General features: G+C 53.3%; 2 protein-coding genes across 3 annotated transcripts; one reads left to right on the forward strand and one right to left on the reverse strand.

Moving 5' to 3' along the window:
- Positions 1–7417: 7417 nt before the first annotated feature.
- On the reverse strand, positions 7418–15105 carry LOC147645894 (uncharacterized). Its single transcript, XM_086874153.1, has 11 exons — positions 14299–15105; positions 13806–13843; positions 12898–13402; positions 12626–12689; positions 12252–12300; positions 11133–11242; positions 10250–10367; positions 9757–9856; positions 9142–9338; positions 8100–8237; positions 7418–7648 (listed from the first exon to the last, which is right to left on the reverse strand). The coding sequence occupies exons 1-11, from the start codon at positions 15044–15046 to the stop codon at positions 7556–7558; spliced, it is 2160 nt and encodes a 719-aa protein (XP_086730279.1). The 5' UTR covers positions 15047–15105; the 3' UTR covers positions 7418–7555.
- Positions 15106–17760: 2655 nt separating this feature from the next.
- Positions 17761–25345, forward strand: LOC147645895 (uncharacterized). Of its 2 annotated transcripts, XM_086874148.1 has the most exons (4): positions 17776–17876; positions 20277–20404; positions 22945–23074; positions 23300–25345. In XM_086874148.1, the coding sequence occupies exon 4, from the start codon at positions 23414–23416 to the stop codon at positions 24137–24139; it is 726 nt and encodes a 241-aa protein (XP_086730274.1). In that variant the 5' UTR covers positions 17776–17876; positions 20277–20404; positions 22945–23074; positions 23300–23413; the 3' UTR covers positions 24140–25345. The 2 variants fall into 2 exon arrangements, with proteins under 2 accessions (XP_086730277.1, XP_086730274.1); XM_086874151.1 differs by lacking the exon at positions 20277–20404 and having other exon boundaries at positions 17761–17876.
- Positions 25346–25575: the final 230 nt, after the last annotated feature.

Consider the following 25575-nt stretch of genomic DNA (forward strand, 5'->3'; position numbering starts at 1 on the left):
AGGACTCACATTAAAATTACCTTATTAAAATTGTGGAAAAAACAAGCAAATAGATAATATATACTTTAACTTAACTTTGTCTTGTACAGTAAAGTTCTCTTAACTAATTATTTTTTAAACCATAAATCTCTTCTGTAGATAACATTAATTGGAAGGTTTTCCTAGAAGCTGTAAATCATACCATGTTTTAACCTTGGGTTCTAAAACCAATTATTGCAAGGCAACTTCTGTTAAACACTTTTTCTCTCTCTTTTTTTTTTTTTTTTTTTTTTTTTTTTTTTTTTTAAACGTTCAAAGAATCACAATAACTTCTCTAGTGAAATCCTAAAAACTGCAATTGCATGAACTCATAATTACTTAAAACACAAAATTAACTCTACAATGGCATATAAAAACATTTTGAAAACCCAATAAATTATAACTTTTTAACAAACTGGGTATTATCTGGGTGCTTCTTCTTAGAGAGGGAGCAAGAGGGAGCCCACCCTGCTGCTGCTGCAGCTCTGCTCTTATCTTCCTTCACATTCTCTACATACTCTTGCAGCGAGGAAAACGGAGAGAAAGGAAAAGAAAAACCTCACAAAGTTAACTTTAACAAATGCAGTTTTTTCTCTCAATCTCTCGTGTTGTTTGCCGATAGAGGAAAAAAGGGCACGATTTTACAAAAGCAGGCGATGTTACACGAAAAGTCTCTCAGGCCAGGTGCCAACAACGGCTATCATTGCAGCTTATCAGCGTGGCCTTGGAACTTTTCTTGCTGCTGCTTCTACCCCCAGGGTGCCTTTGTTCTCTGCACACCTCTGTGCTCCCCCATGTCCCCCTGGTTCGGGTGGAAACCAGACTAAATTTGGCTTCTTTTCTTCCAGGGTGGTAAAGATGGAACATTAATAAGATTGTAATGCTAAAAGTGACTCCAAAAATGAAGCAAATATTTCTGGATGTATCACATCCTGCCATAACTGAACAGATTCTGTTCGTTGTTTCAGCGTTCGCTGTGGAACTTTTTTTTTTTTTTTTTTTTCTTTTTTTTTTTTTCTTTTTTTTTTTTTCTTTTTTTTCTTTTTTTTTTATTTTCTTCTCTTTGACTCTCCCTCCCTCTCTCCATGGGCAGCATAGATAGGAGTGCTTGTCCAGCAGTGGGAGGTAAAGGCATCTGCCGCTGTGATGCAGGTAGAATTACGGGGCTCACAGCCTCAGCATATCTCGCCTTTCTGTCTTTTAAGGTATTAATTGCAATCTGCCAAGTTCAACCGAGAGACGGAGTGTCCTTGCTCTTTTCTGTAATTGCCATTTCCCATATCAGAGCCGACATATCAGTCCGTTCTTGCACCGCAAAAAGCAGTGTGAGCACTGCAAATGCCCATGACAATTAGCCCATATAATGAGCATATCCAGGTCCTTTTCCTGGGCTGCTTCGCCTCGTTTAACGAGGATACCAAGAAGCATTTTTTTAACCGCCGCAAACTCTGCCTCCATGCTGACGGCCACCCGCAAGGGGGAAGGTTGCGACCCTTCTACCACGTCCTTGCCTTCCTGGGCCCCCCCCAGCAGCCTGACTTTCCACGTCCTACCGCTCAGCGTTTCACCGCGCTCAGGCTGCCTATCCGGTGCCGATCCAAGCCCGCGACATCTAATGCCCAGATCCACTCCGCTGACTCCAAAGCCCCTCTGCCCGCAGGGGTGTCCTTGGTCGGAGCGCCAGATGTTGAAAGACCCCCGAGCTGTTCACCAGTCTTCACAGAAGTAATTGTGAATGCCGTTTATTTCTATTATCAACACACCTTTTATAGGGTCTACAGGGTTTGCGGGCAGAGCAAGTTACTATTGGCTAACACACACAGGTTTACATTCTTATCCTTGTACACAAGGATATTGTTTTGCTTTACTCTCTCTTCTGCAGGCAAGTTTCAAGGATTTTAGCCCTTAATATCACGACTTATTCCAAAGGCTGGTTTGTGCAGACAGGCCTTTACTAATATATAAAATATAGCAACATACCCCACTGACCAGTGATGGTGATGTGGTAGTTTACTAACCAATAAGAGTTTCTTTTCTGTACTTTTCACGTATCGGTCTATAAAAAAGACCTGAGGTAATAAACCAGAGAGAAATTCTCCTGATCAACTCCCAAGAGAGTCTGTGTTGTTCTTCTTGCTGTTCCTAATAGAGCGACACGTGGCCATTCATGGGGACATGGGGGGACACGGGCACAGATGGAGACGTGGGGGACACCGCCAGGGGTGGAAACATGGTGGGGACACAGCCCTGGGTGAGGACATGGTGGGACATGGCCAGTGACATATGGGGCCATGGCCATGGCTGCTGCCATGGGGGGAACTTGCAGGGGCTGTGGGGGATGCTGGGTTTGAGGGAGTTGAGGGTTCCTGGCAGGGACCTGGGGCTTGCTGAGGGCTTTGGGGAGCCCAGGCTGAGCGGCTGCGGCTGCGCTGGGAGCCCCTGGCGGAGGTTCTGGGGCAGCTGCTCAAGGACCCCCTGGCCTGGAGCCCCAGCCGGGCATTGGGCTCCTGGAAGGGAATGAACGTCCTTGTGCCCAGGAGGGAAATCCCAGCACCCCCAGGGTGTGGGGGGCAGCTGAGAGGCCACAGCAGACAGCACTGTCTTCCTCTGTGGAGCCCAAAGAACCTGCCAGCTCAGAGATTTTGGCTCTCCCCTGGAGAGCTTCTCCCTAGGTCCCTCACTTTGCTCTCATGGAGAGAAAAAGTGTCACTCCCAGAGGCCTTTGAGTTGAACATGTTAATTTGTTACACCCCATCGGTTTTCCTCCCTATCAATCCACCCTGATACATGTATCCCAGTTTTCCCCGCCCCTCTCCTCTATAAATAGCCCGAGTTTTCCCCTGTTCAGAGAGCTGCTGTCACTGGCTCCCTTCACTGAGGGCCCTGCTATAATAAAGGCTATTTCTCAGTGGAATGCCATACAGCTCCCTAGCCTCTCTCCCTGTCGCCTGCACGCTGCCACTGAGCTGAGACCACTCACTGGGCAGAGGACGTGCCTGTGCCCCTGGACAGTCCTTTTCAGGACGGCTTCTTCAGGGTAGTCGTGGCACCCCTGCCATCGACACCACCGCGGCGTTCCTCCAGAACTGCACCTCATAATTCCCAAACTCTGGGATTCTTCCCAGGAAAAGGCTGCCAGGAGCTGCCAGAATTGAGTGAAAGGCAGGATTTGAGGCTCAGATTGAACAGGAGGGATCTGGAACTCCCAAAACCAAGCAGAGGGGTGGGGTGATGGATTGGGCGGCAGTGGGGCAGGGGTGGAAGTGCAGAGGACAAGGGGCGCATGGGAGCTCCATATTGGGTTTGGATGAGTCTCACTCCTCCTTCTTCTTCATCCCACCACCTTCTCCTCTCCAGCCCTTCTCCCGCTACTTCCTCCTGCCTCCTCCTCCTCCTCCATCTCTTCTGCTCCCCTGAGCCCAGCGCCCAGCCTTGGATCCCCATTTTTCCAATTCCTTCACATCCCATAGGAGGAGCCAGGATGGAGCTGGGGCAGGTTGGGCTGGGGCAGCACTGGGCTCTTGGCATGGTCCAGGTACCACCCATGTGCCCCCTCCCCAAATTTCCCTGGTGGCTTCAGGGGTCCCAGCCCTTTTTAGGGTTTGCTGGGTGGCCATGCTGGAGTTTGGTGTCTCCCAAGGAGTCCCCAGAACAGCGTGACACATGGGGGGGACACACGGGGGTCCTGATCCATCCTGGGGCAGCATCTGTCCCTGACAGGGTACCCCCATGGGGTCTCCCCAAGTCCCTCCCCACTGCCCCCCATAAATGGGACAGGGGCGAACTGGGAAGCTTTACTGGGAACACTGGGAGCAGCCGGCCGGGGGCAGAGTGACAGCAGGGCTGGGGGGGCACACGCCCCCTCCAAAATCAGCCCAGGGTTGGAGCGGGGGATGCTGGCTGGGCCTGAAGCCATGGGGATGGGCTGCGGCTGCCAGCGGCTCAGGAGCTCTGTGGGCAGAGAAAAGGGGGTGACACTGGGCTGGGGGCCCCGGGGGAGCACACACGTTCTGGGAGAGGGAGGATATGACCCCCAGGACCCCCCCTCACCTTTTTGTGCAGGCAGAAGCCAAGCCCCAGTGCCAGGAAGACGAAGCCCAACATGGAGCCCTCGATCCATATCAGCATCTTCCTGCGGGCAGTGTACGGCAGCATCTCTGGGAAGTCTGCAGGGGTCGGGATCCCCCCTAAAACCTCTCACAGACACCCCAAGCCCTTCCAAGCACCCTTCCACTCTCACCCACCCCACCAGGACCTCTGAAACCTCCTCCCAGTCCCTTCCCAGCCTCCCCAGGATCCACCAAAAACCCTCCTGTCCCACTCAGGATCCCACAGTCCCCTCCCAGATGCCCCCCTGGACAATGCCCTGCCCCTGGACCTCCAAACCCTCTCCCAGTTCCTTCCCAGCCCCACCAGGACTCATCAGGATCCCTCTCAGTCTCTTCCCAGCACAACCAACCTCGTCCCAATCCCTGCTTTCCAATCTCCAGTCTCCTTCCAGCCCCTCCAGGCTCACTCAAATCCCTCCCAGTTACACCCAGCACCCCCAAACTCCCTCCCAGTTTCCACCAGGACCCCCTGAACCCCATCCCACCCTCTCCAATAACCTTTAATTCCCTTCTCAGCCATTCTTGGCCCACAAACCCCTCTCCCAGTTTAAATCAGTCTATCTCAAACTCCCTCCCAGTTACTCCCAGTGTCGCTCTATTGGGAACGGTGAGAAGAACAACACAGACTCTCTTGTGAGTTGAACAGGAGAGCTCTTAAGGTTTATTACCTCAGATCTTTTTTTATAGACCGATACATGAAAGTACAGAAAGGTAAAACTGTTATTGGTCAGTGAACTAACACATCACCATCATTGGTCAGTGGTGTACACCACCCCTCGACCTTCTCTTGCAAGCACCTGCAGGGCTGTTCTCTATCTCTGAGGATTGTTTTAATTCCTCCCCATGATTTCCCAGGCCACTTTCTCAGGCGGGACTGAGAAAGTTATGCAGCCTGCTATTCTACAGGCACTGCGCTCCCTACTTTTGCTCATAGTTAACATCCATACTCCCAGCACACCCCAGTCCCCCTCCCAGCCCCTCTACTGCCTCCCCCGCTGCCCCCAGTGCTGTGGGGGCCGGGCCGTGCCCCAGTGCCGGCTCAGGGGGTGCTCCAGGCTGCCGTGCTCCACCTGGCAGCTGGAGCTGAGCCCGCATTGCCGGGGGAGTTTCCAGCAGCACCAGGAGCTGCTGGCTTCAGCTCAAGGGCACCAGCGAGATGGACACGCTGGAGGGCACTGGGAGAGAGGGGGACACACTGGGATCAGCTGGGTGTGAAATGGTGCCAAGGCCGGTCAGCTCTTCCTCAGCTCCACGCCAGGAGTGGAACACACCTCTGGAGCAGGATGACCCGAGGTGTGGCTTAGAGCAATGCTCTACAGCACTTAACAGCTGTCAGACACAGTGTGGAGGCAAGAATGGGGGGAAGGTCTTTTATATTGGGGTTCAGAGAAAGGTTTAGTCTCCCAAGGGTCCAGGGACAAAAGACACAGAACACAAGTGTACAGCAATTTATATATGGGGAGGGCCCAGGGGTGGATACAATTTCAACCAGTGAGGGATATCCTGGGGAGGGGAATAGGACACATGGACCAATGGGGTGCTGTGGATTAGGGGATTTCCAAAGGGGACGTCCAAGCAGGGGGTTGGCATAAGGCAGGATTGACAGGGGACATTTGGGAACAAGGGGCAGGGTGGACAAGATTGATAGGGAAGGTACTGGAAAAAGGGGTTGGGATACAATGATAGGCAGGGCAGGGGAGGAGATAACTTTGGGTTAAACCAACAAAGCAGGGGGTAACAGAACAAACCACTTATAGAAACAACTTCAAACGTTAAATTAAACAAAAACACACCACAACATCTCCCTCTTTTCTGTTTAAAAGGAAGAGCTGTGGTTTTGGGGGATCCATTCTCATTTTGGATACACATCTCCCCAGCAGGGCTGGTCAGTTGGCACTTCTCCCTGATTGACCTCTGCAGTGGGAGAGCCCTGGGAGGGCTCGCTGAGCCTTGTACAGCGGGGCGTGCCGGGCCAGGCCGGTCCCTGGCTTGGCTGCGGGGGGTACTAGGGTGTGAGGATGGGGGGTTTGGGAGGGTTCCAGTCCTGGATACAGGGGTGCATGGGGGTCCTGCTGCAGCGGAATGGGAGTTCAGGGGGGTCCCTTCCTCTGTTCTGGGGTTCAAGGGGTCCCAGTGCCTGAAAATGGAGGTTCAGGGGGGTCCTGGTGTCCAGAAATGGGGGTTCTGGGAGGTTTCCATTCCCGAGAATGGGGGTTTAAGGGGATTCCAGGTTCCAGATAAGGGGGTGCAGGGTTTTTGGGGCTGGGGAAGGGGGTACCAGGGCGTCCTGGTGCTCCAAAATGAATGTCCAAGGGAGTCTCTGTGCCAAGGAAGGGGGGTTCACCCAGAAATGGAAGTGCAGGGGTTCCCCATTCCCAGTGTAATAAATGGAATTGATTCGTGCTACTTAAATTGCAACTGTTACTAAAGTTATCATTAGAAACGATCAAGAATCAGTGTTACAAAGCAGATGTACCCCTTTGCAGATGTTACACGTCAAAATTAAGGTACAGGATGTAGTTCAGAAAATAAATGGTCAGAAAAATCAGAAAAAGGAGGAAACTTATGGGAAACATTAATGAATATGTATAAGCATACAGTATATAAGTTTAGCTTGAAGTGCTTTGTTTCGTACGTGAGGTGAGGTGAGAAGCGTCCCCCCTACACCCCGTCAGTTTTACTTATGCCTTAAGCATTTGTAACCACTGGCCAATTATATTCACATATATATATCTGAATATATCTACTTAATTGTATCTCTTTTTTACTAAATTGTATTCTTTTATTATTTTGTATCCAATTTATTAAACTGTATTATCAATTAATTAAATTTGATTGTTTGGAAATTTGAAAGTCATTTATAACACTACTATATCAAAAGCAGTTAAAAGTGATTACAAACTGTGCTATATCAAAATCGTTCTGATTATAATAATTTGCAAAAGCCAGCACATAATAGCAAAGGGCAACAACAACATAGTTATTTCTCACAAACACAGGGCAGGTTTTTCCCTTGCATGGAGCACTTGCGCCTTCCCCGGGCCCCTTCTGCCCTCCCGCAGAACCAGAGGCATTTTCCAGCGCACACAGTTTGTAAGCAAGAGCCGGCTGCAGCCCAGAAGGCTCCAAGCGCCTCCTTCCAGGCTGACTCTGCAGATGCCGAGGCTGCTCTGGGCTCTGCCAGGCTCTGCTGGGGCTCAGCTCTGGGCGAGGCTGGGCCCGCTCTCCCCTCGCAGTGCTCCGGGCAGCTGAGGCACAGCGGGAGAAGGACAGGACACCTCAAGGGATTGAGGTTTAAGAGAGATTTTATTCAAATAACTGCCATAACAAACAGGCTGTCCTAACCTACTCTAACTAACTAACAGTCCTAACTAACATAACTAACTACTTGTCTTAACTACTATAACGAAAAGTTGGCCTCCTGTGCTTCATCTCCTCCTGCGCTGCTCCCTCAGTTGCTTTGCTGCAGTGATCAGAGGGGTCAGGCTGGAGAGAGGCTTGGCTGATGACAAAAATGGGTGCTGCCCAAGGGATAAAAAAGAAAGAAATGAACTGTTACTTTCCAGACTCAAGTTCCTCACAGGCTCTGTTGCAACAGGACAAAGGGGAATGGTTTGAAAGTCAAGAGAGGGAAGCAGGCTCAGATTAGATGTAAAGAAGAATTGCTGTAGCAGGAGAGTGGGGAAACACTGAGAGAGGGAGCCCAGAGATGTGGGAGGTGGCTCCTCCCTGGAAACATCCAGGCTCAGGTCAGGCAGGGCTCTGAGCCACCTGATGTGCTTGAAGATGTCCCCGCTCGTGGCGGGGCACCAGCTCCAGATGAGCTCGACAGGAGCCTGCCAAGCCAAAGCAGGCGAGGATTCTGCTGGCTTTGCGTGTGAAAAGCAGCGGGACTGGAGATGATGGGAGGGGGCCCCACAAGAAAAGCCCTCCCTGGCGCTGCCGTTTCCCCCGCAGCCGCTTGGCATTCACCTGCAGCAGCTCCTGGGCAGAGAAGCGCCGCTCCTCGTCCGGCTCCAGGCTGCACTCGAGGAAGTCCCGCAGCAGAGCCGACAGGCGCCTGGGCTCCTGCAGCTGCGGGCTCCCGTTCTGCCGGATCAGAGCGCGGGCCTGCAGGAAAAGCAAACACAGCGCTCTGACAGCTTCCTCCACACCCACAGGTGCTCACATCCAGCCCGCTTTCTCTGCCCCAGCTCCCCGGGCACTTTCCTCCCTGGCACAGATGCTGCTGCTCACAGCTCATTCTTCTGGGCCAACCAAAAAACCCAAACCCTGGAGCAGCCACAGCCATTGCAACATCCAAATGATCTTGCCTTCAGAGCCGATTGCATTGGCTGACTTTGTCAGTAGGAACCTCCATCAGAAATAGCCCATTTTGCTTCTCCAAATACAGACACCAGCTTTACAGGCCATTTTCAAGAGTCAGTGTGGTCTGCCTGTGTTATTTCAAGGGATTCTTATATCAAATGCATCTCTGCAGTGCCACTGACCCTCAAGTTAAAAGCATTCCTGATGCCCCATGCCAGAAACTGCCAGGCAAGGAACAGCAGGTTTGTGTGGCTGAAAGCTCAGGCTTGGTGACACAGAGAAAGTAAAAGGAAGGAAAGAAATATGTTAGAGTGTGGGGATGTTAAACAATCATCTTCATGTTTTAGACAAGTTTCCCAGTGAGAAGAGCCAGGGGGAGTTCATCTCACAAAACCTCTTTTAGAAACTCCTCCAGAAAACTTGTTGGGTTTGGGTGTGGGTGTTGGGGTTGGTTTGGGGTTTTCTGCAAGACAGCATTAGAGCTGATGCACTTGCTTCATGTATTTGGGTCATCCTCACAAGAGCTGCAACAACTTAAATGCCAAAGCAAATTGTTGCTGGAGACTGCAGAATATTTGTCTGTGTTCAGGCTCAGGTGCTGTGGGAATTCCCTTTGCGATGTGCAGAAACCTCCAGCTGCTCCTCCCAGTGCAGGGTCACCCTGTGCTCACAGGCCTCTGCAAAGCCTGGAGAATTTGCCTCTTACCATGGCCCCCGTTTGCTGGAAGTAAGGAGGTTCTCCTTCCACCATCTCGATGGTCACAATGCCAAAGGACCAGATGTCCACCTTGGGGCCGTAAGGAGAACTGGTCACAACTTCTGGGGCCATCCAGTGAGCAGTGCCCACCATGGAGCTGCACTGGTCCTGCTCAGGGCTGAGCTGAGCGCAGAGGCCAAAATCAGCTGAGGACAGAAACAAGCACTGTCAAAGGCAGCTGCAATGAGGAAACCAAGCACAAAGATTCCCCACTCTCAGTCTGGGAATGCAGTGCTGAATCCAGCTGGAAATGTCCTCAGGGCTGTAGCCAAGGAAAGATGGAAGTGGACCCTTAAAGAAGCCCTCAGCTTTCATGCTTGGCTTTACTGATTTCCTTTGAAGCTTTAGATTGCAACTCCTGCCCCTCTGGGAGGGCCATACCCAGAGCAAAGGCACTCCTGACAGCCTGCTCCTCTCCTGAGCTCTCTGCACGGGGCAGCCGCTCTCAGCTGGCAGCAGGGGCTGGGCAGTGCCACCAGCAGCACTTGTGGGGCTCTGGCCCTCACTGGGAAGCAGCCCCACAGCCGCACCCCGGGAGCGCCGTGCCTGGCCAGGAACACCCACCCAGCTTGACAGAGCCGTCCATTCCCAGAAGGATGTTGGAGCTCTTCAGATCTCGGTGGATCACCCGGATGGAATGGAGGAAATCCAGGCCCTGCAGACACTGAGAGACAACAAGAAACATGAGGGGAAAAAATCAGAGGCTGGAATATATCACACAAGAAAGGACAGTTTAGAATTCTGCCAGCAGCAACTTTGCTGTGACAGCCCAGGAGTGCAGTGCAGACAAGCTCCAGGCAAAAGGTTCAAGGCAAAGCTGAGAACAGGAAATCAGATCCAAAAAAGACAGAGAGTACCACAACAGCAGGAAAGAAGACAAGAACAGAGTAGAAATGCAGTGATATTTGCAGGCCATTCACTTCAGAGGCTCTTTCCTCTCCAGCTCATAAAACCAACACAGAAACAAAGGCCTGAGCATGGAGCCACTCTGCTCTCACAGCCTCTTTGGAAGGACCATGGTGTCCCAGCCATGGGAAGCACAAGCAGGATCCCTCACCTCCTGACTGACAGCTGCCATCTCTCCTTCAGCCATGCGTGTCTGTCTGACAACGTCCTGCAAAGTTCCTCCATCCATGTATTCCATCACCAGCCAGAGATCTCCATCAACACGGAAGCTGGAAGAGGAGAACAATGGCACAGAGATGAATGTGCATTGCTCAATTCCCCCAGGGAAAAGCCCAGAGTGGAGTTTTGTTCCCAGGTCACTTGTCAATGAGGACAGAATCAGATGGAGAGACATTCCTGCCAGGCTGCACAGGCCTTGGAATCTGCACAGTCTAAAGGAGAAGGAGGCACCCGGGAGAAAGGAGAGGCCTTAGATGGCAAGCAGGTGAAAAATGCACTTTAGCAACAGCCCAGCTCAATGTGGAACCACAACACTTGTCCCCAGCTGCTTCAGCATCTGAACTCATCAGTTCCACCATTCCCTCCGGAACAAGGCAACACAACTTCCAGAGTTATCCAGGGGAGGAGGCCGTGCAGCACTTGGGGCAAAAGCAGTCAAATGCTTGGAAAACCTTGCACAAAGTCCCTTCAGAAACAAGCAGGACCATGGAAAAATGGGCAAATGAGGCATTTCTGGAAACAAGAACCTGGTCTTCCTGGCATCTGCAGCAATGGGACAGGGCTGGGAAGAAGAAGCCAAGGAAAATAATTTCTACCAGGGTTTATCAGCACTTGCTGTAAAACACAGCAAATGGGGTGAAGTTGAAGAAAAAGCCAAAGCAAAGCAACAAAAGCACATGGAAGGAGTGAAGTGCCAGGCTGTTGTTCTGGGAAGATATGGCCGGGTCAGGCATTTTCAGAACAGGCTACAGACTGGGGATGCCAGGAAAGATGAACGCAGGGCCCGTGCACGGGAGAAGACCTGAAGCACTCACCTGTCCAGAGAGTTGACAATGTTGGGGTTCTTCTTGTCCTTCAGGACCACGACCTCATTCACAGCTCGTTCCCTGTTCTGCCCTCTGAGACTCATTTTCTTGATGGCCACCTGAAGGGACATTGCAGACCTTTAACTGGAGCAGTCTGTGGCAGGAGGCCACAGCAAAGACGGAGCGAGTCTTTTTGGAGCGAGCGAGCTGGGCTGTGCCAAACTGCCTTGGGATGGGACACCAGAGCTCAGCAAGTGCCATTCCCACAGCCCATTGCTCTGCTCGCTGGGGCTGTTACAGGACTCATGGCCAGAGACATTTGGCTCTGTAAGCTCTGCAGAAATGCTCCCTCAGCTGTCAGCCTCAAAGCTCTAACAACATTCTCTGCACCTACAGTCTTCTCAAATGGCCTCAACACTCTTAGGATTATTATTCCAACACATTTTGCAAGCAGGAGGTAATTCTGTTTCCGTGCACACAGAGCAAAACAGCCGGGAACCCTTTAGCAATTCTATGGCATTTGGCCATGATTTCAAATGTCCCTGCCCTGTTTGGGATAGCACAACAAAGCAAACGTGCACATCCATTGCTCAGATAATCCCTGTCACAGCTGCCACTGACACCAGACCCAAACACAGCTGCAGGGTTTAGGAGAGAGCTTTGCTCTGCACATCCATCTTCTCATTTCTCTCCTGTCTCTGTGGGAACAGCTGCAGTAAGACTAAAACCCCAAACTGAGCCCAAGCAGGATCTCTCCTTAATTAGGCCTTGAGGTATCCTGATGAAACTCAGGATGATAAAACTGCTAAATAGTGTTCCTGTCCGAGGCTGGGATGAAGGTAAATTTGGCCTCAGTCTCCACCAGCTGATGCATTCACACTTTTAGACATGAAGACCAGGCCAGCGTGTCCTGCTCTGACAGACACCGCTGCCCTCCTTGCCTTCCTTTGGGCACTTGAGAAGGACCAAGTCTGTCTCAGCTGTGCTCTGCAGGCTGACCCTGCTCTGCCTTCAGAGGAGCAGCCTGTGCAGGAAAGCTCTGCTGGGCCCCACAGCTCCAGCCACAGCTCCCAGCAGAGGGGAAAGCCCTCGAGAGCTGCCAGACGTGCTGGGCGTGTTGACACTGACCTCTCCTCCCGTGGCCCTGTCGAGTCCTTTGGAAACGGTTCCAAAAGCCCTGGAGACAAAACAGCAGAGAAGAAAGAAGCAGCGCTTTAGGCCCTGGCAGTGAAAGGCAGCCCAGACAGGAGATCTCTGCTGTCTGCAGCGTTCACAAAACACCCGAGTGCATCCACCCTTCAAACAACAGCACAGCAGCCACCAGCCCTCTGCCATGCAAGGTGCCTTCTGACCACAGTTATCAATTCTGATCAGCACTGAGAGACAGCAGCATCGTACCCCAGTGTCTGAAGGGGTTTGGAGCTCTCCTGACTTCTCACTGCATCCTGCACCAGCAAAATACCTGGGCCCTGCTTGTGCAGAAGTAACTGCCTTGCACTTACCCTTGGCCAATCTGCTCCAGTTCCAGGTATTTCTCGGCAGGCTCCCCCACGCTCACCGTGTTCCCTGAAAGAAACCAGGTGGAAGATGCTCCCTCTCAGATGAGAGCCAGAATGCAGCCCCACTCCCTGGGGCCGGGAGCCCCTTGCTCTCAGCTGGGGAAGGACAATAAATGACCCTGTGCCATTTAGCTGCAGAGCAACCCTGGGTGCAGCTGATGCTGAGACACACACACAGCACCCTGCTCTGGCACACAGGAACAGAGCAGACGTACTCAGCTGCATCAGGCTCCACTCCCCGCTCCCCTCTGGCTGCAGGGCTGTGCTGCTGTCAGAATGTTCAGCCCAGGATCCTGCAGCACAGGGAGCTTCGGTGTCCTCTTCAGGAGCAGAGGGAAGTTCTCCATCCTCTTCCCAAAGCAGTGCAGGTTCCTCATCCTCTTCCCAAAATGCTGCTGGTTCACCCTCCTCTTCCCAAGCCACAGGACGTTCTCTGTCCTCATCCCACACCGGGAGATTGCTGTCATCCTCGTCCCATGCCATGGGAGCTTGGCCATGCTCATCCCACACCAAGGGACATCCACCGTCCTCGTCCCCCACCAGGAGATGTCCACTGTCCTTGTCACACACCGCGGGAGCCTCGCCGTTGTATTCCCAAACCGCGGGGTGTTCGCCCTCGTCTCCCAGAACAGCGGGAAGTTCACTGCTCTCTTCCTCCTCTTTGGCCTCCTCTTTGCAAGCAGAGGGAGCCAGAGGAGGTGCTGATGCTGCTTTGGTGCCCTGTGGACAGACGGGAGCGTGAGGGACGGGAAGTTCTATCTCAGTTATCACCTTCTTTATCCTCAGCTACACATCCAGCTGCACTAAGCAGAAATAGGGTTCAGAGCTGTTCAAACTAACAATGGGCTAAAGCCCACATTGCCACTTATTGTTGGGAATTCCATATTCCAGCATGGCTAAAGCCAGCAAGCAATCTTCTGCCTGCAAAACCAGTCCTGCAGCTCTTCAAAAGCTCTTCAGCAGAAACAGAGAAAACTGCCAGGGATCTCTTTGCTGCTGCTGCTGCTGCAAAGACACTGACAGGAACTTCCCTTCAGCCTCCCAGGCTGGCACTCGGCTGCCACACGCCGAGCTCACAACTTGCTGCACAATTCTGAACACCAAAGCTTCCTTTGCCACTCACCGAAGGAGGAGCTGCTGGGGATCCACGCGTGAGGTGCCCTGCAACGGGAGAGGGAACGTGAACCAGATGTTGTTAGGAAAAAACTGCCTGTGGTGGGAAATGAGCAAGGCAAGCCCGAGAGAGCATTTTGCTTTCACAGCATCCCTCCAGGAGCCACAGGCCCTTCACACAGCAAGCAAGAGAGCAGCACAAAATTCTGGGCTGTGTCAGCTCTTGGCTGGAGCAGCAAACGGAGGGAGTTCCAGGCTCTGCTGCCACAGACTCCCTGCTTGAGGGAACAGAACCCCCCAGGCCTCATTGCAAATGCTGTGCACGCCCCGCTGGCTGCAGACACCCCCTTTTTCAGCTGCAGCTGCTGGCAGGAGCTCTCCCAAACCAACCCTGTCCTCATGGCAATTTGGTTACAGAGTCAACTCCGTTGCAGATGAAGAACAGAAAGCACACAGCAAGCCCAAAGCCACAGAGGCTGCACCGAGGGAAAACCTCAACTTACGTGCCAAGTGGGTTAAAAAATACCCCGAATAAGCCACAGAGAACAGAGTGCCAACTGCAGCAACCACTTGCTGCATCATTTTGGCTGCGCTGCACACGTCTGCAGACTGTACCCCTGCAAGCACCGAAGGACACCCGTCAGGGGCTGGGCTGGCTGCTGAGAATGCCTCGGGCAGGAGGATCCTCTGGCAACGAGCAGGCGCCCAGAGCCGCTCTGGACACTGAGGCCTCCGTGTCCCACAGCAACGGGAACACCACGGGGACGTGGAAACGCTCCTGTGACACCACAGCAGCCGCTCACCCAAAAACCGCCTGGAAGCTTCTCCTGTGTCACAAAGGAGCACAAAGAATCCTCCCAGGGCACGGCCTATTGCCCAAAGGATCCAAGAGGAACTCTGAAAATGCAGCAAACAAGGACACCCCATAGCCCAGTCTGAGCACTGAGGAGGAACGAGGACAGCACCAAACCAAAGCAAAGACGACCTGTAGTCACTGATACTGCTGAATAAAACCAGCAAGGCTTGTTCCATCTGGAATCTTTGTTCTAGTTCTAAAAACAAGCAAAATTCTCCACTGTAAATATACAGAAGGCAGAACTGGGGAGGAGGTGGGATTAGGAAGGAGGAGGAGCAGGAGGAGGGAGAAAGGAAAAGGAGGAGCAGGAACAGGAATAGAAGGAGAAGCTGGAGGTTCCAGTGCCCCCTGTGTCCACAGCACCCCCGGCCACGGGCCCATCGCCCCCACCTCATCCTGCAGGTGAGCAGGGAGGGGGAGCTGGTCCCAAATCTGTCAGGGGGGTCCCTGAGAGGGTCTTTTTATTGGGGTGTGTTTGGAACTTGCAGATTGCGGAATTGAGCGCCAAATATTGTCTGACGTCCCTGGGAGGTTTTTTCCCTCTGTGTGTGTAGGTTTGGATCTTGCAGAACCCCAAAGCTGAGCCCCTTGGGGGATCTTTGGGGTCCACGTGGCCATTGCCCAGTATTGGCTGGGAGAGGACATTGGTCCTGGGGACCCCTGGGAGAGCAGAGGAGAGGAACCCCTGGGACCCCCAGAATGGGGAGAGCAGAGAGGGGCGATCCCAGAGCTGGGGGATCCTGGCAGCTTGGAGAGGTGGGAGCCTGGAGAGGAGAGACTCCTGGGATCCCTGGGATCTCAAAGCAGAGATCAGGGGAGAAGAGACTCGATGGACCCCCAAAAGCCTCTGGATCATCGCTAAGGAGGACCCCAGAGAAGGGGGAACCCCTGGAGCCCTTGGACCCCCATCATCCCAGGGAAGGGAAACCTCTGGAATCCCAAATAGGAAAGACAAGAGATGGGGAAATCCTGGGACACTTTTTTGGGGCTGAATCTTGATATTTTGGAGATTTTCATGGCCACAAGACTCCTGCTGAGCTCTAGACATGGACTTGGGTAGGTGGAGCCTCTACTCCAAGGCACTCCCACTTTGGTTTCCGCCAAACCAGGATTTGTCATTCCAAAGCCATGGCCAGATGGAGGAGGAGGAAAATCCCCAGAGATCCTGCATGAGGAGGGGCTGCAAACCCAGCCCAGGGAGCTGCAAGGAGGAAAGATCCCCCCTGTGCCAGGAAGGCATCTGGAGATCCTGCCGGAGCTCAGAGCTGGGGGAGAGAGCTCATGGCAGGGAGAAGCCCCACAAATGCTTGGAATGTGGGAAGAGCTTCAGCTGGAGCTCCAACCTCGGGGCACACCAGTGCATTCTGAGTGTGGGAAGAGATTTCCAAGGAGCTCAGGTCTCATCAATGTCAGTGGATTCACACAGAGGAGAGGCCCTTCCACTGCCCTGACTGTGGGAAGGGCTTCACAAAACTGCACCCTCATCAGGCACCGGCACATCCACACTGGGGTGAGGCCCTATGAGTGTCCCCAGTGTGGGAAGAGCTTCTCACAGAGCTCAATCTTGACCAAACAGATCTTCCTGACTCCCCATGGGCACCTGGATGAACACAGGGGCAGGAACATACATCAGAACACAGACTAACAATGGGAATTGCAGATTGACAGCCCCTGAAGATTCACCAGAATAATGATACACCCAAAGCCCCTGGAGAAGCCCATGCCCGAGCAGGGGAATGCCTGAGATGAGGCTGTGACCCCAGGGGACACCTGTGGACAGAGGGGCCCCCGCTGGAGCCGCCTGTCCTGGAAGGTCTGACCCCGTGGCAGTGACCCACGCTGCAGCACTGTGAGGGGGCTGCTCCCATGGAATGGACTCAGGTTGGAGAAGTTCCTGGAGACCTCTCTGGTGGGAGAGATCCCAGAGTGCAGCAGGGGAAAGACTCCTGTCCCTGAGCAGCAGGAAAAGTCCTGGGAGATGAACTGACCATGCCTCCATTCCCTGTATCCCTGCACTGCCAGGTTAGGATGCAGAGCTGGAAGGAGGGAGGGGTGGAAGGAAGGTGCTTTTAAGGGTCTTCTTATTCTCCTGCTCTGAGCTTATTGGCAATAAATTCAATTCATATCACCTGTTTTGCCCATGACTCTGTTTGATGAGGAAACAGTCTCAGGTCCTTAACTCATGAACCCTTGGTTAAATTTTCTCTCCCTGTGTGGCTGTGGAGGGCAGTGAGAGAGCAGCTGTGGTGGGTGCCTGGACTCGGGCCAGCATCACCCCACAGCAGTGGGACATGTCCTTGTGTGGCCCTGTGCTATGGTGCTACAGGTGCTGTTGCTTTTGTCTCCCTTATGATTTTATCTTTTGCGTTAAATGCTCGTGAAGTGCCCCCGGTGTCCCTCGTATTCCCTCGGCTCCGGTATCCCCGTCCCTTCCCCTGCTCCCTGTCCCACGTTCCATCCCGGCTGGCGGAGCCTTGGAGCTGCCGTGGGGGCCGTGGGGCTGCCCCGGGGGCTGCGCCCCGAGCCGGGGCCCCTTCCCAGTGCTCCCAGTGTGCCGCTCCAGCCTGGAGCAGCCAGCGAGGGCTTCAGCTGGGACGGCAGAGAGGCGCTGCTGGGTGGTCCCGGTTCGCTTCGCTTTGGTTTTGGTAATTTTGGGAGTTTTGTGCAAGAAATCTCTCCTCTCCTCCACTCAGCCAAAGGGGATTGGGGGGGGAGGGGGGGGGGGGTGTGTTCCCTTTTTTGGGGGAAATCACAGCGATGCACTGATGCTCCTAATTAGATGTGCATGAGGCTCCAGAGTTTCCCGCCGAGCCGGAGCCACCCAGCAGCCAGGGCTGGGCAAGGCGGGCCGGGAGGTGCGGAGAACTTTGTTTGTGTTGGGAGCTCAATGGCGGCTCGGGCCGGGCCCGTTCCAGGGCTGTTCCTCATCCCCGCCTTTCCCCTCACGCAGCACGGGGCGGGCCCTGAGAGCGCGGGGCGGGGCTGTGCCGTGTGCAGAGCCCGCCGCTCGCTGCGATTGGCTGCTGCTGCCGTCACTCGTGGTTCTGGCGCGCGCTGATTGGGCAGAGCGGAGACAAGCCCGGCCCCGCTGGCGCCCCGAGGGCGGCCGTGGGGCAGGAGAGCCGCCATTGCCGGAGCGTCTGTGCGGGCCCGGCAGCGGCGGCAGCAGCGGCCGGAGCCCGGTGAGGCGGCGGCGGAGCTCGGAGGCGGCCCCGGCCATCGCAGGTGGGAGCCGCGCTCGGTTCTGCGGGGGCTCGGGGCTCGCTGCGAGCCCGGGAGGGGGCGGCAGGGGGCTGTGGCGGGTGGCTTGTGCCGTGGCCGGCCCGTGTTGGCCCTGGGCTGAGGGCGCTGCGGGAGCGGCTGCCCGCGGTCTCCTTGCCGCTGGGGCCTCGGCAGGAGGCGGTGGCGGAGCAGCGCTGGCTCGTCCCGCTTCGTGTCGGGAGGCCGGAGGTGGCTGCGCTGGGCCCGGGGCCGGGCGGGAAAATTCCCGGCGCCAGAGGTTTGTGTGGCCCAAGGAGCCAGAGGAGTGGTGTGCAAGTGACTTTATTGCTGCCCAAAGGGAGAGGCCATGGGGCATTTGCCGTGCGCTCTCTCCAGTTGTTGGAGGACGCGGCCTCGTTTTTGTCCTGATTTTCCCGGCCGCATGTCCCTGTCCCTTTGCCCAACACTGGCCGAGGTGCTTGGAAGGTTCAGCCTTCCCGATCCGCCTACCGCATGTCCTTTTTGTATAACACCCGATATTCCTGGCTCTGTGAAGTGTTCGTTCTTCTGGAAGATCAGGAATGTATCGGGACTTGGTCTGAGCAGCAGTCCTTGTCAATTAGTAACATTTTCTGAAAATGATGGTTTCTCCCTTTGTTGCCTTATGTACAAGTCCCTGGCCCTATCTCCAAGCAGATTCACTCATTGCCTCTGTTTTTCCCTTCCTGGAATCAGCCCAGTTCCTCCTGCAGCCAGGAAGCCCCTGGGCCATTGTGCAGGCTTTGGGCCATCAGTGTTAATTTGCATTTCTAAAGCTCCTCTCCTGGCTGCCTGGAGCAAAGCTTCTCTTCCAGGGCAGACATCCCATGACTCACACGTGGCCCCCCACAGATCTGCTGTTTATTTTTTTTAAAAAAATATTCTACTAATTGTTTATGTGTTAAAGCACCAACTTTAAAGCTCTTCTAGTTTTGAAAGTTCAGTTTAAATGGGAACATCAAAAAACTCATACCATCATTTTGTCATGACTAAGAGTCAAGTACAAATATAAAACAAAAATGAGAAAGCAATCAAGTGTTATCTTTTCATTCTCCTAGGACTAAAACTGATTCTCATACCACTGGCCCAAACAGAACCGACAATAGAGAAGTAAAATTATTACAAAAAATTACTCTAACTGTGTAATCCTTTCACTGAAACTGAGAAAAGCAAAAACTCTTCAACAATGTCTTTAGAAAAATAAGACATTACTTGATTCTGGCCAGAATGTGCAACAGGAATAATTTCATGCACACTTAGGCTGGGTGTGCAGAGAAAATCATTCCATGACACACGAGTTTGACTAGATTTTCCTAAATTCATACACTCTGACCCCATAGAAATCCATTGGTTTATTGTTCATTGGTTTCAAGGTGTGGAGTTGTTAGGATTTGGTTTCCTGTTGCACCCGGATTTCTGTGCCTGTGATGTGAATTAGGTGGGCACTCCTGGATTTCCTGCTCAGCCTTTTCCAGACCAGGTGTCTCCAGCTGTGCCTGGGGCAGTGTCTGGGGTAAGATGTTGGTTGATGTTTGCTGCTGGGTGTTGATGTTTTGTTGATGGTCGTTATCTTGGGGGGAATCTTTAGGGCTATTCCCAGTCTGTGGAGATGTTAATTTCATCTCTGCTGAGTGGTGGAACATCCCTTAAAAAACCCTTTAAAATTCCTTTCCCCAAGGCAAAGGCAAACCAAGTCCCTTTAGAGAAATAAGATTTTAAACCATTTTCAAGTTGGTCTATTTTGCCAGAATTGAATCCCAGGCAGGGCAGAGTGTGAGTGTAATTGAGAGGCAGAGTGGAATTGTCCCGGTGCCTTCCCCAGCAGCTGTGGCGAGGGCAGGCACAGAAAGGCCTGAAGCTGCAAGAGTGAGAGCAAGGATTGTCCCGCAGTGGCTGGAGATGGCAAAGGAGGGTGGCCAGGCCGAGGATTTGAGCAGAGGATCTGTGGGCAGGCGCAGGGGCTTCCCCCGCTGGGGAGCCCTGGCTGCTGCTGCGTTGCCTTCAGTGCAGGCTCAGGGGTGGCCTGTTTAATATTCCCTTGCAATTCAGATTTCTGAGTCTGCAAGAGCTATGGCTGGGGCATCAATCATTTTATTTTTTTAGTTTTGTTAAGTTTTGTTCTCTTTCTTATATCTACACCATAACATTGAGACTATCTGGGGCTAAAGAAGTCACAGAATGTTCTGGCTAAAAGATAGAATCCTCAGTCCAGCTCCTACAATTCCCTGTTAATTGTAAGAATTGTTCAAGCTCCATTTTAGTCCTGAGTAACATTACTTCTCAGATTCACTGGACCCTTTCAGAGTCAATACACCACAAGCCTTCAGTCAAAATGGGTCTCAAAATATTTCAACATTTTCTGTAATGTTTGCCCTTTTTTTTCAGCAACTCAAAGCTGCTTTTTCGCCTGAAAATGAAGCCATTTCACAGAGGCTTCCTCTACCTCTTCTCCTTGTTTTTCTGACTGGATCAAGTCCTCCACATCCTGCATGAAGCCAGTCCCTGGGGGTGAGGTCAGTTCCTTTGATATTTCCTGCAAGGCTTGCCCCAATCAGGCCGGTGCTTCCGTGCATCCCTGCAGAAGGACCGTCCATGTCTTGAGCATTTTCCCTTCTACCTCTTGTTGCCAGCCCAAGGCAGAATTGTGTTTGCATCCTCTGTGAGTGGGTAGATCCCCAGAAAGCATCTTTTGCATCAAGTTGTGAATGGCAGCAGTGTGAGGAGGGCACCTGGTTGAGGCTGGTGTAAGGATCTGAGAGTGTGGGGTGCCTCGGTTTCATCATCTCATTTCTTCTTCTTGGGTCCTGCAGCATTCTGTGGATTCCATTGGATTTCTTGTTTGGCAGGATAGGAGCATTCTAGGGAGCCATCCCTGGCTGCCCAAGCCGTGCCTTGAGCAGGACTCCCAGACAGGCTGTGAGCCCTTCCTTCCCTCCCTTGGAACAGGGGATTGCTTTTGGACACCTCTTGTCCTGGTTGCTTAAGGGAAATTTGGAGAGGCTCCATATCTAATTTTGCCAATTTCCCTGGGGCTGCCCACACTTGTGGGTTCACTTCAGCCTAGGCTCTGCCTGACATTTGACACAGAGGTACAACAGAACCAGCCTCTGTATCACCTTTTCCAACATTAATTTGCATTCCCCGTTTTGCCATCAAATCCCTTCCCAGTAAATTACAATCACAATTGTGAGCAAATAAAAGTTCCTGCATTTTAAACCCATCCCCCACATCTGCTAATAGTGGCTGAATAAAACACACCTACTCATGTTTCCCACTTAGTGCCTTAATAATTAAAATATTCCCTAACACCTTTAGGTGTAAGATTCTGAGTGGATGGAGAGGCCCCTGTGTCCATCAGGAAAGGTCTCCTCTGGATCCAGAGCCACCCTGGATGTTCCCAAGAGCTGCAGTGTGGTGGGTCCCTGGTGGAATGGGAGCTGTGCCACCGCTAAGAATGCGTGTCCATCAAGGGCTGGACTTGCTGGTGCTGAGGGTGCTGCTGTCTGTGCTTGCAGTGTCCTTGTGCCCTGCAGCTGGAAGGCTGATTCCTTGCCAGGGGCTGTTTGGGTGGGCTGTGCCCTGGCCAGGAGGGCAATGCCTGTGCCAGGTGCTTGTGGCCGAGGGTGTCCCCTGGGTGCTGGGGCCCCCTTGGGCCCTGGGCTTGATCCCTCAGGGGCTGTAGGAAGTGTGCCATGGCCTTTGCCTTCAGCTTGGCCTTTTGCTCATCCCTTGCTGCATTCAGCTGCTGAGCCTTTGTGAGCAAGTGCTGCAGGGGCTTCTTCTGTTGCTGCTGCAGCCCCCTCAGTGCCTGTGGGTGCTCATCGTGTGGCAGCTGCTGAGCTTTCTGCAAAACCCTTCCTTTCTCCAGGGACCCACCAGGAAATGCTTAAAGGATCCTCTGGATCCTTGCAGGTCTAATCGCCATTTGTGAGCTGTTCCTTCCTCGTGCTGGCTGTGCTGAGGCTCCCCTCCCCAGCCCGTATCCCAGAGCCGGTCCCTGTCCTGCCGCAGTGTCCAAAGGCGGCCCCCCCGGCGGGCAGGGCCGGCAGCTCCACGGGGCCGGGCAGCGGCCGGGGCGTCCCGCAGCCTCCTGGGGGCCGGGGGCCACTGCCGGCCCTGCCCGGGGGGTGCTGGGCTCAGGCAGCGCCCGGCGCTGAGCCCCGGCTGCCCCACAGCCCCGGCCCGGCCCCACAGCTCCCCACAGGCCCCCAGCCCGTGCTCCCGGTGCCGCAGCTCTGCGCCCGCTCCTGCCGCTCCCAGCTCAGAGAAACCCCCTGAAATCCTCACCTCCTTGTTTTCCTGTCCTCCAAAACTGGGATACAAAGGATCTGAGTCAGCTGGCAAGTGCTGAGGATAAGACCCTTCTGGAAAACATCACAATCCTCAGTATTTTTCTCTTCCAGTTCTTTTCCATCATCCTTTTTCTTACCCCATGGATTCCTCCTGCTGCTTCTTGCCTTAAGCACATTCCTGCACACTCCCCTTCAGCCAATCCCTTCCCAGCACACCAACACCATCCATCCCCTGTTGTCTAAATCCCTTCTGGACTTCCCTTCTTGCCCCCCTGGGTGTCCATGTCCCTAGTTAGCTCTGGGAGAATGTGCAAACGACCTCCACATGCTCCCAAGGGACCCTTGAGAGATATTTTGGGGTCATCATCCCTTTGTCCAGGATGCCCTTCTAGCATTCCATATTGTCCCCTCAATGGTTCTACCTGGATCCCAGCTGCGCCCCTCCCCCCCGGGCCTTGGCGCCCCCCTGGAAGGGAATTTGGGGAGGTGGGAGGGGGGAGCGCCAAGGCCGGGCCCCCCCGCGCTGTGGTGGCGGGAGCGGCTGCAGTGGGGAGCGAGTGCGGGCGGAAGCGGCCGAGAGCCCAGCGCTGCCCCAGGCCGAGCTGGCCCAGCTGCATCCGTGCCCCTGCGGTGGGATGCTGTGGGACTGGGGGGGAAGAGGGAGGCGGCAGTGGGTGCTGGGCCTGGGGGCAGGAGGAGAAGGGAAGGAGAAGCAGGGGTGAGGAACAAAATGGTCAAAATATCTATCTCGGGTTTTACAGAAGGAGGAAGAGGTGTGAGCAAGAGTTGGGCCACAGGAGGAGGAGGAGGAGCAGGAAGAGGAAGCAGCACAAGGTTCCTCCCTCCCTGTATGTGCAGTCCCAGGAGTGTTTCCCTGCCCACAGTCAGCAGGTGACTGGAGAGGGGGATTTACGATTTTCACTGGGCTGAATCCTGTTGTTTCTGAGCTTTATTGGGCTAAATGTTGGTGCTTTGTCTTTTTGCAGGGGCTGAATCTTTCTATGCTGGAGGGGGTTTTGCCTGAATTTGGTGTTTGATTAGTTTTTGATCTTTTTGATCTAGTTTTGATGTTTGGAGGATGTCTGGGCTGAATCTTGGTGTTTTGGTTTGTTACAGACACAAGATGCCAAATGACTTTCTGAGATGAACTTGGGCATGGAGGAACCCCCAGTCCAAGGCTCTCTCCTGTCTTTTTTTCCTCCTAATCAGGAATTTTCATACCGTGTCTAAATGGAAAAGGAGGAGGAAAAGTCCTGGAGGTGCCACACAAGGAAGGGCTGCAAACCCAGCCCAGGGAGCTGCGAGGAGGAAAGATCCCCCCAGTGCCAGGAACACGGCCAGAGATCCAGCCAGAGCTCAGAGCTGGGGGAGAAGCCCCACAAGTGCTTGGAGTGTGGGAAGGGCTTCAGAAAGAGCTCCCACCTGATCCGGCACCAGAGGATCCACACTGGGGAAAAGCCCTATGGGTGTGGGGAATGTGGGAAGAGCTTCAGCCAGAGCTGCCACCTGATCCGGCACCAGGTGATCCACACTGGGGAAAAGCCGTATGAGTGTGGAAAATGTGGGAAGAGCTTCAGAGATATCTCTAACCTGATGATACACCAGGTGATCCACACGGGGGAACGGCCCTACACCTGCTTGGAATGTGGGAAGAGCTTTGGGTGGAGCTCCTACCTGAGAAAACACCAGCTCATCCACACTGGGGAGAGGCCCTACGAGTGTCCTGAGTGTGGGAAGAGTTTTCGGACCAGCTCCCATGTCCTCCTACATGAGCGGATTCACACAGACGAGAGGCCCTTCCGCTGCCCCGACTGCGGGAAGGGCTTCAAGGACAACTCCAACCTCACCGTCCACCGGCGCATCCACAGTGGGGAGAGGCCCTACGAGTGTCCCCAGTGTGGGAAGAGCTTCTCCACCAGCTCTAACTTGACCCAACACCAACGGAGGCACCAGTAAGGGAAGCCCTGCGAGTGCCCCGAGTGCGGGAAGAGCTTCGTGCGCTGCTCCAGCTCCATCCCCCATGGGAGGATGGGCGTTGGATGATCCCCAGTGACCCCCGTTGGGCAGAGCCCTGGTGATCCGTGGTCCTGGTGATGCGTGTTGGGAAGACACCTGGCTGGGAGGCTCCACATCTTCCTGGCTCCCTGTGGGCACCTGGATGAACACAGGTGCAGGAACATCCACTGGGACACAGACCAGCAGTGGGAATTCCTTGGGGAGAGTGGATTCGTTGACTTTTAATCCTAGAGAACCTTTTCCTGCTGCCTCAGGAGCTGTGTGGGCAGAGAAAAGAAGGTGATACCAGGCTTGAGGGGCCCAAGGGGAGCACACACGCTCTGTGGGGAGGGAGGACACGACCCCCGGGATCCCCCCTCACCTTCCTGCGCAGGCAGAAGCCGATCCCCAGTGCCCGGAAGACGAAGCCCAACACGGAGACTCCAATCCCTGTCAGCATCTTGCTGCAGGCAGCATTTCACAGCATCCCTGGGTGTCTGCAGGGTTCAGGACCCCCAAAACCTCTTACAGACACCCCAAGCCCCTCCAAGGTCCCTCCCAGTCTCCCACAGCCCACCCAGGACCCTCTGAAACCTCCTTTGGAGTCACTAATTTTAAACAATTAGTAATTTTAGAAAAATTAGGGGTCTTGGCTAGAGATAGGCCTTGTTGGAACTAGTTAGAGTTAATGATGAAGTGAGAAGCAGGATTTGAGATAATGAATCTCAGACTGAGGTAAAAAATTCCTTTTCATTGTGTGTTTGTTTTTCTGTGCTTATAATGAGAAAAGAGAAAGTGATAAACGGGTTCAGGAACATCAGAGACCTTACATCTGGAAACCCATTTCAAAGTCACAAGGGAGGAAACTGGAGTTGTACCAAATGTCATTTGTAATGTTAACCATTGTAAAGGTAGAAAGGTGAGAGTGAGGAAGAGCGGTTTTCCTTCATCACTTGATGATTCCTCCTTGCCAAAACGACCCCCTCCTCTAATTAGGGCACCCATCACGCAGGCAGAATGACTTTTTAAATTCATTACCGTACATTTTAATACGAAGTGGGGAATGGGAAATGTTAGCATTATGCATATGTATTGGTATTAATATGTATTAGTATTTTGGATATTTAAGACTTTTGTACATAAATAGACACTGGAATCTTTTGTCAACTTGCAGTGCATATTAAGGGGTGACTCCTGCACTTACCCAGTGCTGGGATTTAAACATCCACTTTGTAACTTTAAACTGTTGGAGAGGTTTTTTGTCCATTAACAGATCGATGTTGATACTGGATCAATATTGCTATTTTGGTAAATCACTGCCAGTCTCTTCCCAGCCTCCCCAGGACCCACCAGAGCCCCTCCTGTTCCTCTCAGGATCCCACAGCCCCCTCCCAATT

Source organism: Cyanistes caeruleus, unplaced genomic scaffold (genome assembly GCF_971803275.1).
Source record: "Cyanistes caeruleus unplaced genomic scaffold, bCyaCae1.hap1.1 HAP1_SCAFFOLD_146, whole genome shotgun sequence".
Taxonomy (NCBI): domain Eukaryota; kingdom Metazoa; phylum Chordata; class Aves; order Passeriformes; family Paridae; genus Cyanistes; species Cyanistes caeruleus.

Excerpts from the sequence above, each read along its gene's own strand:
- LOC147645894 (XM_086874153.1), bottom strand. The coding sequence starts at position 15,046 with ATGAGGTGGGGGCGATGGGCCCGTGGCCGGGGGTGCTGTGGACACAGG. Across the intron at positions 11,243-12,251 it reads ACAGGGCCACGGGAGGAGAG|GTGGCCATCAAGAAAATGAG; the intron begins GTCAGTGTCAAC and ends ATGTCCCTTCAG. Across the intron at positions 9,339-9,756 it reads GGACGGCTCTGTCAAGCTGG|CTGATTTTGGCCTCTGCGCT; the intron begins GTGGGTGTTCCT and ends TTCTGTCCTCAG.
- LOC147645895 (XM_086874151.1), top strand. The coding sequence starts at position 23,414 with ATGGAAAAGGAGGAGGAAAAGTCCTGGAGGTGCCACACAAGGAAGGGC.